General features: G+C 42.7%; 1 protein-coding gene across 1 annotated transcript in view; it reads left to right on the forward strand.

The window, feature by feature from the left end:
• The window catches only part of APBB1IP (amyloid beta precursor protein binding family B member 1 interacting protein), a 135,288-nt gene that overhangs the window by 77,342 nt on the left and 45,015 nt on the right, over positions 1-12,931 (forward strand). Inside the window, exon 10 of the mRNA XM_068126192.2 lies at positions 9,639-9,749. Coding sequence (XP_067982293.2) covers positions 9,639-9,749 — 111 coding nt within the window. The remainder of the gene's footprint in view (positions 1-9,638; positions 9,750-12,931) is intronic.

The raw sequence follows: 12,931 nt of genomic DNA on the forward strand, positions 1-12,931 counted from the left end.
TATTGATGATTTGAGTTGAGGTTGTTGGAGAAAATGAAGGATTTCATGTCAACTGCGATGATGGATTCCATGATCTTGCTGTTGATTTGAGGTAAGCTAATAGATCAGTCGTTAAGGGGATGAGATTTTGCATTTTGTAATGCTGTAATGTTGGTGGATTACCCAGCAGATGGAGGATGACCCATGGTAAATTATAGGGTGAAAAGGGCAGAGAGAGGATGCAAGAGCAGATTTAATCTGATCATTGTCAGATTTTCCACTTTACATTCAAATATAAAATAAAAAGTCAAAACATCAAATGCAACTTCACTGACTTCCCAAGTAATTTATGTGAATATAGTTATGTCTTGCCTGAGGGTGGGGGGTGGTTGGATGTTAGTTGTCGGTTTCCATAGGCCATTCAAATGTAATCCACATAGAATATGATGGATTAATATATATATTTGTTGATTTGTGTTGCATCCGTCACGACACCTGATAGCATTGGCAAGTGGATATGTGGTTGAGTGGAGACATTGAAGTACGTACCGCATGGTAACATAGACCTATGCGTACTCACACTTGATCTGTCCAGCCTGGGTTCGAATCCAGACCCAGCTATAAACTGTCATCCTGGTGGTTCACCTATATAGGCTATGAGCCAAGGGGGTTGGTCGGTACCATACAGATGGAGTAAGGCTCATTGTGATTTTTAGCAAGATATATGTCCCTAGATATGAAAAAAAAGTGATAGCAGTGTATAACTCTCGGCCATCTCTGTGTTATCACCCGAAATATTATTATACGCCCGCTTCGCTTCGCCAAAAAATGTGATATTTGCTAAAATTGGAATAAATATGTTTTTAAGGACCACAAAGTGCCAATAATTTGCATACTGGATGCCAACTAATATAGTAATAGAAATATAGAACATTTGTGGGGGTTATTTATCAAATTTTTGATATAATGACAAAAAATATGTTAAATTTAGTGAAAAAGTGGTCGAAATCGCTTCAAGTTCAGAATTCACATTGTACATTTTTGTCAATATTTCAAAAATGAAAACTCCCAGAGTAACATTTGACCCCTCAAAATCTTCGCAAGGAACCACTGCATTGGAATATATCATTACTTTGTAATATGGTGGTTGTTTGGGGCACATATTTTGGCAAAGTTCAAAATATGTTCAACCATACCCCCAACCGTTCAACCAACCGTTCAACCATCTTGACTGATAGTGGGGTTCCCACCATGAACAAATTTTCATTTTCACTTCAAGTTTTTGAAAAAGTTTAGTTTTTGGTACCAGGTCGAAGCTTAGGGTCTAAGTAACAATTTTGGTCCGAGTGGACAAAGATCACATGGAGTCTTCATACATTCCCGCCATTTTCCAAGATGGCCGCCATCAAAATCTAATACTGACAATATCTCGGAAACTAATCAACCTAGAAACATGAATTTGGTGTCTATACCTAGGTTTTCATGGTCAAGGAATCAAATAAAACCATTTCTGACTACATCAGAGTATTTATTTGTCCCGAAATGGTAAAATTGTGGTGCTCGATAGTCTACTGAAACGAGCCTATGAGGACGGCGGAAGTGAAATGACCTTCGACGACTGGGTCTCTGTAGCTTGCAAAGAGAAACCAACAGTGCAGTTCTGGTTACTCATTCACAAGTACGAACAGCTCATCTTCATGTTTATTAGATCACACAGAGAGCGAAAGTTCAAACTTATGGTGGCTACTCTGCAAAACCTTGTGCTTCTGTTCTTTGCACTTGAGCACCAGAATTATGCAAGGTGGGTTCCCGTATTCATCAGAGACCTTGAAAGTCTTCCATCTAGCATCCAAGAGGAGTTTGAAGCAGGTCACTGGGCAATAAGTCGAAGCAATCATCGTTACTCTTCCATTCCGATTGATCAAGCACACGAGCAGGCCAACAAACGGGTGAAAGGGGTTGGGGGAGTGATCGGGATCACAGAGAACCCTGAGATGCTAGAACGCTGGATTGCAACTGGTCCAGAAATTAGCCGTGTTCTAGAGCAATTCACTGATGTAGATGACGACGAAGATCAAGAGCTCCCTCATCATGAGGAAGGAAGTACATCCCAGCACCGATTTAGGCGTCATGTCACAAATCTCATGGATGTGCTGCAAAGCAGAGGGAATCCCTTTGAAGAGAGTAGTGCAGAACTAGTTACATTAGACAATAAAGTGTGTGTTGACAAGTCTGCCGCCACATCGGTCCGTGTCTTAGAATCTAGAGGACAAGAGCAATATGACCACTTTCGGAAGAATGTGCTGGACTCAAATGATGTACCTCTGGCAGCTCCGATCAAGAAAAACAACTTGCTGCTGTTCCATGAGGAGAAAACTCGAAAAAAGACAGCACTTCAGAAGAAGGTGCAGCACTTCAAACAACATACAGAGCTGTATGGACAAGCATTCATTATGGTTGATAGCCGGGGTGGAAATTTGGAGGAATTTTTCCGTCACGAATCCTCCTCATCACCAGATGCACTGGCTTCTGATGGGTCCATCAACTCTTGCACCAAGTCAGATTTATTGGCGTGCATTATGGAAGCAAGTGCAAGTACCGGACTATCCGCGGATGAGGAGCTCGTCGCACCAGATGATTATGGGGTCATAGTTATTGATGGTGGTGCACTGATCCACTCTCTTCCTGGCACAACTGTCCAAGGCAAAACATTTGATGAATATTTCACCAAAGTATTCTGCCCAAGAATCCAGCATGAGTTGAAAAGAGCAGCGAGAGTGGATATTGTATGGGATCAGTATCGCACAATGTCAATCAAAGCGACCACAAGAGAAAAGCGAGGAACAGGCACACGACAGCGAGTATCTGGTTCTGCCAAAGTGCCTGGAAACTGGCAAAACTTTTTGGCTAATGCCGAAAATAAAAAAGAGCTCTTCTCATTCCTGTCAACAAGCATTGTGCAAACACCATTCCAAGATGGCAAACAGGTTTATATCACTTCTGGTGACCAAGTCCTCAATGCAGGGAATGGACCGCCCATGGGACGATGTAATCATGAGGAGGCAGACACTCGTGTCCTGGTACATCTTCTTCATGCCCTCCAATATTCATCACTGGGAATGGTCTATACTGGCGACACAGACGTTGTCGTAATACTTCTGTGTAACTTCCACCACATCAAGGCAGTGAATCCGGAGTCAGATATCTGGATTTCTTTCAAAGCAGGAAAGACAGTCAAAATGATCTCCCTCAACAACATTGCCTCAAGTTTGGGTGTGACAACGTGCAAAGCCTTGGCTCTCTTTCATGCATTCACTGGATCAGACAGCACGTCAGCTTTCAAATTCAAGGGCAAGCGATACTGCTTCAAGCGGAAAGATGAGGTTCCACCCCTCTTGAGTGAGTTTGCGACAATTGCTAGCACCCCGTTTCTTACATCGCCAGAGTTGAGGGAAGTGGTGAGTCACTTTGTTTGCAAAATGTACTCCAACGAACCTATCACTGATGACACCAACGTTGACCTTGTTCGAATGAGGGTTTTCTGTCACAGGACTAGGGATGTGGAAAGAATACCCCCTACAAGTGATGCGCTGGACCAACATCTCAAAAGGAATGTCTTCCAGGCGAGCATCTGGACTACAGCGCACGAGCCACTGGCACTAGTCCCAAGCCCAAGCAATCATGGATGGATGGAAAAAGATGGCCAACTGGTTCCCATCTGGACCACGTTGCCCCTTGCCAGGGATGTGTTTGATCTAGACGTAAAATGCGCGTGCACAAAACCTTGCTCGTCATGCAAGTGCAAAAAAGCTGACTTGAAGTGCTCACGTTTATGCAAGTGCACATGTCCCAAATAAATGACCATGATGGTTGTGAGAATGAGTAATGATTTTTTAGTTGCACTTACCTAATCAATCAAATATCACTAAGAACAATGAAAATAGAATGTTCGGTTTATATTCATGGTATTTTATAGAATTTACGTTCGTATGTGCTTAATTGTTAACATGCATAATTCTGCTAAATTCTGCTATAACGTTTGTTGTGTAATTTACCATTTCGGGACAAATAAATATTCTGATGTAGTCAGAAATGGTTTTATTTGATTCCTTGACCATGAAAACCTAGGTATAGACACCAAATTCATGTTTCTAGGTTGATTAGTTTTTTTTTTTTTTTTTTTTTTTTTTTTTTTGTTTTGTATACAATATCGAGGCTCGTGAAAGAGCGAACATTAATCACACAGAAAGACAAACCGACACATAAAACATATAACATAGGGAGCGGTAGACAAGATGGGGAGAGAGGGGGAAGGACGCAAACACAACATTTGAGAGCAGGGACCGAGAGACATGGAGACATCGAGAGATCTGAGAGAGGGCAAGGGCTTTGGGGGGGGGGGGGGCGTGGGAAGGGGGCAGTGGGAGAGGTATAAAACATATGGACACTGCCAGGACTTCCAGGAAAGAAGTTGGAATTTCAAACAAGGTGGATCTGGGGTGAATTAGCGGGGGTAGAAAAGATCAAGGTTTTGGATGGGGGAAGATAAGAGATGGTGGTGAACAGCTGTTTTAAAGACCTGGAGGGAGGAGTGGGATTGAAGGGAGTGAGGGAGTTTGTTCCAGAGGCGGGAGAAAAGAGGAATGAAAGAGTGAAGGTGAGCGGAGAGCCGAGATTTCGGCAGTTTAACCATCAGAGGGTTGCTGGCAGATCTTGTGCGACCTGTAGGAATATTTGGGGGACAGAGCACAGAGAGAGCTGGGGGTGCAAGGCCGGAGAGGAGTCGGTAGAAGACAGAAAGACCACCTACCTGCCTGCGGTGAGTGAGTGAAAGGCCCTCAGAGATAGCTTCATCGCGGGAGATTCCAATAATTCTGAAAGCTTTGGTTTCAACAGTGTGAAGCCGAGCTAGGTGTGAGGCAGGAGCACCGGCCCATAGGGGAGAACAGTATTCCATTGAGCTGCGGATGAAAGCCTTGTATGTGGTGAGGAGCTCAGGTGTGCCGAGGAAGGACTTCGCACGACGGAGGATGCCCAGTCGGCGACTGGCTTTGGAGGCCAGCTTGGAAATGTGGTTTTCCCAAGAAAGATCATGGCAGATAGTGAGACCCAAAATCTTGAGCGACAGAACTTCTTGGAGAGGATTGTTGAGAAAGTAGATGGGAGGGTTGTCCAGTCGATCTTTTCGGAGAGACATAGTAAGAGTGTGAGATTTGTCAGGATTGAAAGACATGTTCCACTTGTTTGACCAGTCTGTGATTTTGTCCAGGTCTTCAGAGAGTGAGGAGGCAGCAGACTGCCGATCTGAGGGAAGAGGAATGGAGCGGCAGAGAGTGGAGTCATCAGCAAAGAGATAGAGAGGATTTTCGAGAGAGTCAGAGAGATCATTGATGAAGACCAGAAAAAGCACGGGGCCCAGAACACTGCCTTGGGGAACTCCAGCCTGAACAGGAAGAGGAGATGAGAGAAACCCATTCAGGGCCACACGTTGACGACGACTAGAGAGGAAGTCCGCCAGCCATGCGTGGAGATTTCCATGGATACCAAAGGAGGAGAGTTTGGTGAGCAGAGCGGGGTGCCAGACCGTGTCGAAGGCACGTGATATGTCGAGGGAGACAGCTCTAATTTCCTGTTTGGCATTGAGGACCTCCATCCATTGTTGAGACAGCAGAAGCAGCATGTCCAGAGTCGAGTGACCTGGTCTGAAACCAAATTGATGATCAGAGATCAAGCCATTGGAGAAGAGGAAATATTTCATATCAGAAGCAATGATGGATTCCATGACTTTGCTGATAATTGGGAGAAGGCTGATTGGTCTGTAGTTGCTAGGATCTGTTTTTGCACCTTTTTTGTGCAAAGCGGTGATGTTGGCTGATTTCCAAGCAGATGGCAGTTGACCTTGCGCAAAAGAGAGGGTGAAGAGAACAGAGATAGGGTGAGATAGAGCAGCAGAGCAGGATTTTAGGACCCGTGGGCTGATGCCGTCGGGTCCAGTTGCAGAATCAGAGTCGAGGGTTGACAGAAACTTTTCCACCTTGTCAGGAGGAAAGGACACGGAGTCCAGGAGCAGCAGGGTACGACTGGGTATGGTGGGTACAGAGAGGGATGGGTTTGGGACACAAGATTTAGAGGCAAACACAGAGTTGAGGCATTCAGCTTTTTCACGTGCGGAGTCAGCTGTGTAGCCGTTTGAGGTAAGGGAGGGGATGGAGGGGGAACAAACACCAGAAACGGATTTGACCAGACGCCACCAGGATTTGGAAGAGGGAGACAGATAAGAGAGTTCGGTCTTGAGAACGGAGAGATATTGTTTCCTGGCTCTCCTGAGGGTGGACACACACTTGTTTCGGGCTTTGTGAAAGGAAATGAGATTTCCTTCCGTTGGATTTGCTTTCCAGGAGACGAAGGCAAGTTGTTTCTGGGCAACAGCCTCACCACAAGATTCCGTGTACCATGGACGGGAGGAAGGGTATGACAACTGAAGACGAGATGGGATAAATCTGTGCATGAGAGAGAGCAATTTACTTTGGAAGAATTCCCAGGATGAGTTGATGTCAGAGGTGGTAGAGATGGGAGACCAGTCCAGATGATTTATTGCTGCTTGAAGACCGTGCCAGTTGGCCTGAGTGAAATGCCAGACTCGTCGACGCTGAGCAGGCTCCCTGAGGATGGTCAGAGAGATGTCCACTTTAACAAGGACATGATCAGATGTTCCGATCGGAGCAGAAGAAGAGCAGCAGACATTTTCAGGGAAGTTAGTCATAACCAAGTCCAGAAGAGAAGATGTTCCGTTGACTGAGATCCGGGTCGGGAAATTGACAGATTGTGTCAGTCCCAGTGAGTCGCAGAAGTCCTTTGCTGAGGAGCCATGGCTGGTGAGAGAGGTACCCACACCCAGCCAACTGGCATGATGACAGTTGAAATCACCACATATGAGGAAGAGAGAGTTGGGATGAGTAGATAGAAGTTGGTCCATGTCATCAGACAGCGAGATGTAGATGGAGTCATCACTGTTTGGTGGACGGTACAACACACATATGAACAAGAGGTGGGAGCGAAGGGGAAGCCGTAGCCAGAGGTATTCCTGGGGGTGAGGTGGAGAGAGTGCAGTGCAGGGCGAGTGAGGAAGAGAGTTTTTGATAAAGATAGCAACCCCGCCTCCAGGACGAGGCTCAGGTCTATCATACCGGAGGAGGGAGTAGCCCGGGAGAGATACTATGGAATCAGAGACATCATAAAGGAGGAAAGTTTCTGTTAAGCAGATCACGTCTGGTTTGACAGAAGCAACCTGTATGGAGAGATCGGTTAAGTTTGAACGAAGGCCCCGGATGTTTGAGGTCCATACCGTTAATGAAGAGGAAGGGGGAGCATCAGATACAGAACAGGGGGGAGGAGGGGTAGGGTAAGATGTGGAAGAGGTGGAAGAGGTAGGGAGAGCTGTTGAAGGTGTGTCAGAGATTTCAGAATAGCTCGGAGAAAGGGAAGGATGGGGCGGACAAAAGGTTTGATGGTGATTGGGTGAGCCACAATGAGGTGTTATTTGAGGAGGGGGAAGAGCGAGGCAGAAGGTTGGGGGAGATGGAGGTGAGAGTTTGAAGGGGGAAGAAGCGGGGAGGACGCTTTGAGGAGGGGGAGTGAGCGGGGGGAAATTGAGAAGCAATGAGGGTGGGGAGATTTGAAGGGGAGGGGTGAGGGGGGAGTTTGGGAGGGAAGGGACAAGGGGAGGGATTTGAAAGGGATGGGATATGGGGGAGATTTGGAGGGGAGGGGTGAGGCAGGAGTCTAGGAGGGGAGGGGCGAGGGGGCGTCTTGGCGGGGAGGGGTGAGGGGGTAGTTTAGGAGGGAGGGGGCAAGGGGGGAGATTTGAAAGGGATGGGTGATGGGGAAGATTTGGAGGAGAGGGGTGATGGGGAAGATTTGGAGGGGAGGGGTTATGGGGAAGATTTGGAGGGGAGGGGTGAGATTGGATTTTTGAAAGTGTACGATTTATGGGAAACGAACATTTATTGCAAAATGAGTTTCTTGTGACCTTCGAGTTAAAAATACGTTTAAGGACGCTGGATGGAGGATGGAGTGCAGGAGAGTTTAGGGAATGTAGAACAAAGGTACTATAGGAGATGGATATTTTTTTTGGGATGAATTGATTTGGTGAGCAAGTCGAAAGCAGCCTTTTAAAGAAGAAGAAGAAAAAGGTGTTATAAAATATGACGGAATACATAACTTGAGGGGAAAGTGTAAACATTGAAGGTTAATGAGTGAAAACTATCTGGGGAAATGGGGGAGAAACACATGGTCGAAGAACGAACGAACGAATAAGAATGAATAAACGAATGAGAACAGAGAAGGAAATGTTTTTTTTTTTTTTTTTTTTTTTTTTTTTGAGATATTTCATATTTTTGAGATATTTTTTGAGATATTGAGATATTTTTGAGATATGAGATAGTTTCCGAGATATTGTCAGTATTAGATTTTGATGGCGGCCATCTTGGAAAATGGCGGGAATGTATGAAGACTCCATGTGATCTTTGTCCACTCGGACCAAAATTCTTACTTAGACCCTAAGCTTCAAAATGGTACCAAAAATCAAACTTTTTCAAAAACTTGAAGTGACTGATGCCCCAGGCCCCCCCCTATGAAGGTTCCTTGCGAAGATTTTGAGGGGTCAAATGTTACTCTGGGAGTTTTCATTTTTGAAATATTGACAAAAATGTACAATGTGAATTCTGAACTCGAAGCGATTTCGACCACTTTTTCACTAAATTTAACATATTTTTTGTCATTATATCAGAAATTTGATAAATAACCCCCACAAATGTTCTATATTTCTATTACTATGTTAGTTGGCATCCAGTATGCAAATTATTGGCACTCTGTGGTCCTTAAAAACATATTTATTCCAATTTTAGCAAATATCACATTTTTTGGCGAAGCGAAGCAGGCGTATAATAATATTTCGGGTGATAACACAGAGATGGCCGAGAGTTATACACTGCTATCACTTTTTTTTTCATATCTAGGGACATATATCTTGCTAAAAATCACAATGAGCCTTACTCCATCTGTATGGTACCGACCGGTCAATTTGGGGGGTCTGGCTCATAGCCTAATAGGGGGATGTGTGTGCCATCCGTCTGAAAGATGTTACGCCGGAGTACCAATCTGTCAGCACTGGTCGTTTGTGGACATTAAAGATCCCACGGTGTTTTTCATTAGGAGTGGAAGAATGTATCACAGTGACTCTGAAACAATTACAAAACTCCTGCCCAAATCACCTTTGGTTGAGAATCCTGAGATGGAATAGCTACCTGTCCAGAATGGCTTCTTGCCTTGAAACATTTCTTGACTTGTCATGAACATTTCGAGAGTATGGGCCTACATTATTGTTATTACAACATAAATGTGGCACAGTTTGTAAGGGATAACAGAAAGGCCAAGCGAAAATGATGGAGTCTGAATTAAAATCCATGACTAATCATACAAAGGGAATGAATGCTGCATGGAAATGCTTCTTTCACACCTGGAAGCTTCCTTTTCACTGGCTGTATGGATCTCTGCTGTGAGCAGAGTGCAGGCCGGGTGATGGTAAATTGAAGTACATTGTGGTGATAAAAGTGTTCACCTTGACAAGTCAACGCAATTGACCAAACCTTCTCTTCCAGGCTTCACGTGATTTCATCTGCTTCATCCAGTTTGAAAACGTCAATGTTTACTATGGGATTGATGCCAAGAGCAAGCTGCGTGCACCCACGGACCATTGCTTTGCACTTAAGGTACGCTCCGCAGGCTGATGCGCCAGCATCCTGGTTTGCTTCTAGCTTTGCAGTTTGAACGTAATCAAGTCTCCATGAGCAGATATTTTCTGGAAAGCATTTTGTGTGTATGCTTCGGTTACATCTCCAAAAATTAAAAGTAATATATGAGAGAGTATAAATGTTCTTCTACGAGAGCTATGTGTCATGCGAAAAGAGTGTTTTTAATTCATAAATCACTACCAGGTGTACCCGGCGTTGCCAGGTGATGTTCTAATCATGTTGGCATTTTGAATAAATCAAGTTGTTTTTTTCTATTTTTGTAGGTGCCGAAAACAAACTCCTACCTACACCCAATAAAGAAATTTTATATTTAATATATTACACACACACACTAATCGAGGATAATTTAATATTTTCTTTCATATAGCAACAAAGCCTCATGCACTATAGAGTGATATATATGTATATACATAAATATTATTTATTATTATTATTATTTTTATTTTTTCAATCAAAAAAAAAACAAAAACTTTTTTTCCTAAAAATTTTTAAAAACTTTTTTCTGCCACAAAACCTCCCGGGCATCACTGATGAACCTCTGAAAGTTTAAAGCACAGCGGACAGGTTGTGTGTGTGACAAGGACAAACTAATTGGATGTTGGTGAAGATCCGCATTTGCATTAAAAGAATCACTTTATTTTTGAAGCGATTCTTCACCATTCATTTCATGGTTTATTTCAAACATTAAACACTTGAAAAAGTTAATATAGGAATAAGAACAAGATACTTTATACATGCCAATAAAGTACACAACAGTTAAAAACCAAATTGCATACATTTTTACAAGCAGTGGCTCAAAATAAGAACAACCAAACATTTTACACAGATTTGGGTGGAAATCAATGGATTTCATTTAAAATCCTAACAAAATAAGGAATTGTGCGATTCTTATACCTGGTTGTTCTATAGAAGATCTGGGAGATTTTGAGTGCATTTCTAAGAGCATAATGTGTCTTATATTTATGTAACCTATAAATGGGCAACTACTGTCTCACCTCAAGTTATTTTAGCATTTGTTTCGCAAATCCGGAAATTTCCTGTTTGCGTTGCTTCAGAGTTGTCTGTGTTGTACCCTACAGACATGCTGGGCCTGATCCTAGTACTGATAGCAATGACCAAGATTGTTATTCGGGCTCTTTTCTGAATTCCTTCCAACTCATTTATCAGAGATCCCGTTAAGCTAGCATGCCAGACTGAACAGCATACTCCACGAGTGTTCTCACATCATATAACTAGAATCCGGGCACTCGGTAGAGCGCATACCTTCGCCGCAGCTACTGTTCTGTACTTGGCATGGGAGTGTATGCGATGTGAAACTTTATGTGAAATGCGATCGATTTTTAAAAATCAGAATTTGAGCAAATCTGTTTCATTCGTCTGTTAATATGCCTCCCCGATTGACAAATCTGCAATTTGAATTTCATTTGAGGTTGAAATGATTGCGGGAGATCGCGTTATAGTGATGACGTCTTGGATGGACATCCTCTTCTTCAGTCGCTCATAACTTTGAGTGAAATACGATCGAGTTAAAAATAGTCAGAATTTGAGCAAATCTGTTTCATTCGTTTGTTAATATGCCTCATCTCTTGACAAATCTGCAATTATAATTTTTTTTGAGGTTGAAATGATCGCGGGAGATCGCGTTATAGTGATGACGTCCTGGATGGACATCTTCTTCTTCAGTCGCTCATAACTTTGAGTGAAATACGATCGAGTTAAAAATAGTCAGAATTTGAGCAAATCTGTTTCCCAAAATCTAATCAAATGTGTCCTGTATAATAACCAATCATCCCACCAAATTTCATGCAATTCGGTTGAATACTTTTTGAGTTATGCGATTAACATACACACACACAGACATACAAATAAATACACAGCGATCAAAACATAACCTTCCGCTTTTGCGAAGGTAACAAGGGTTATGACGTCAGAGTGTCATGTCGCATATCACAAGATTGGGCATTGAATTCTGTACATTTTGGCATTAGTTTCATACAAATTGGACACAAATTGACCGCGCTATGGTAAAAAGACGATTTTGACCTTTTCATGACCTTGACCTTGACCTTTGACCCGATCGATTCCAAAATCTAATCAAATGGTTCCCGGATAATAACCTATCATCCCACCAAATTTCATGCGAATCGGTTGAATACTTTTTGAGTTATGCGAATAACATACACACACACACACAGACATACAAATAAATACACAGCGATCAAAACATAACCTTCCGCTTTTGCGAAGGTAATAAATACACAGCGATCAAAACATAACCTTCCGCTTTTGCGAAGGTAATTAACCTGAAATTGCAGACAGAATTATTTATTTTATCTGAGAAGCTAAACGAATCTTCTTCTTCTTTAGTACCTCAAACTTTATGTGAAATGCGATCGATTTTTAAAAATCAGAATTTGAGCAAATCTGTTTCATTCGTCTGTTAATATGCCTCCCCGATTGACAAATCTGCAATTTGAATTTCATTTGAGGTTGAAATGATTGCGGGAGATCGCGTTATAGTGATGACGTCTTGGATGGACATCCTCTTCTTCAGTCGCTCATAACTTTGAGTGAAATACGATCGAGTTAAAAATAGTCAGAATTTGAGCAAATCTGTTTCATTCGTTTGTTAATATGCCTCATCTCTTGACAAATCTGCAATTATAATTTTTTTTGAGGTTGAAATGATCGCGGGAGATTGCGTTATAGTGATGACGTCCTGGATGGACATCTTCTTCTTCAGTCGCGCATAACTTTGAGTGAAATACGATCGAGTTAAAAATAGTCAGAATTTGAGCAAATCTGTTTCATTCGTTTGTTAATATGCCTCATCTATTGTCAAATCTGCAATTATAATTTTTTTTGAGGTTGAAATGATCGCGGGAGATCGCGTTATAGTGATGACGTCCTGGATGGACATCTTCTTCTTCAGTCGCTCATAACTTTGAGTGAAATACGATCGAGTTAAAAATAGTCAGAATTTGAGCAAATCTGTTTCCCAAAATCTAATCAAATGTGTCCCGTATAATAACCAATCATCCCACCAAATTTCATGCAATTCGGTTGAATACTTTTTGAGTTATGCGATTAACATACACACACACAGACATACAAATAAATACACAGCGATCAAAACATAA

The sequence above is a fragment of the Myxine glutinosa genome, chromosome 10, assembly GCF_964187855.1.
Source record: "Myxine glutinosa chromosome 10, kmMyxGlut1.1, whole genome shotgun sequence".
NCBI lineage: Eukaryota > Metazoa > Chordata > Myxini > Myxiniformes > Myxinidae > Myxine > Myxine glutinosa.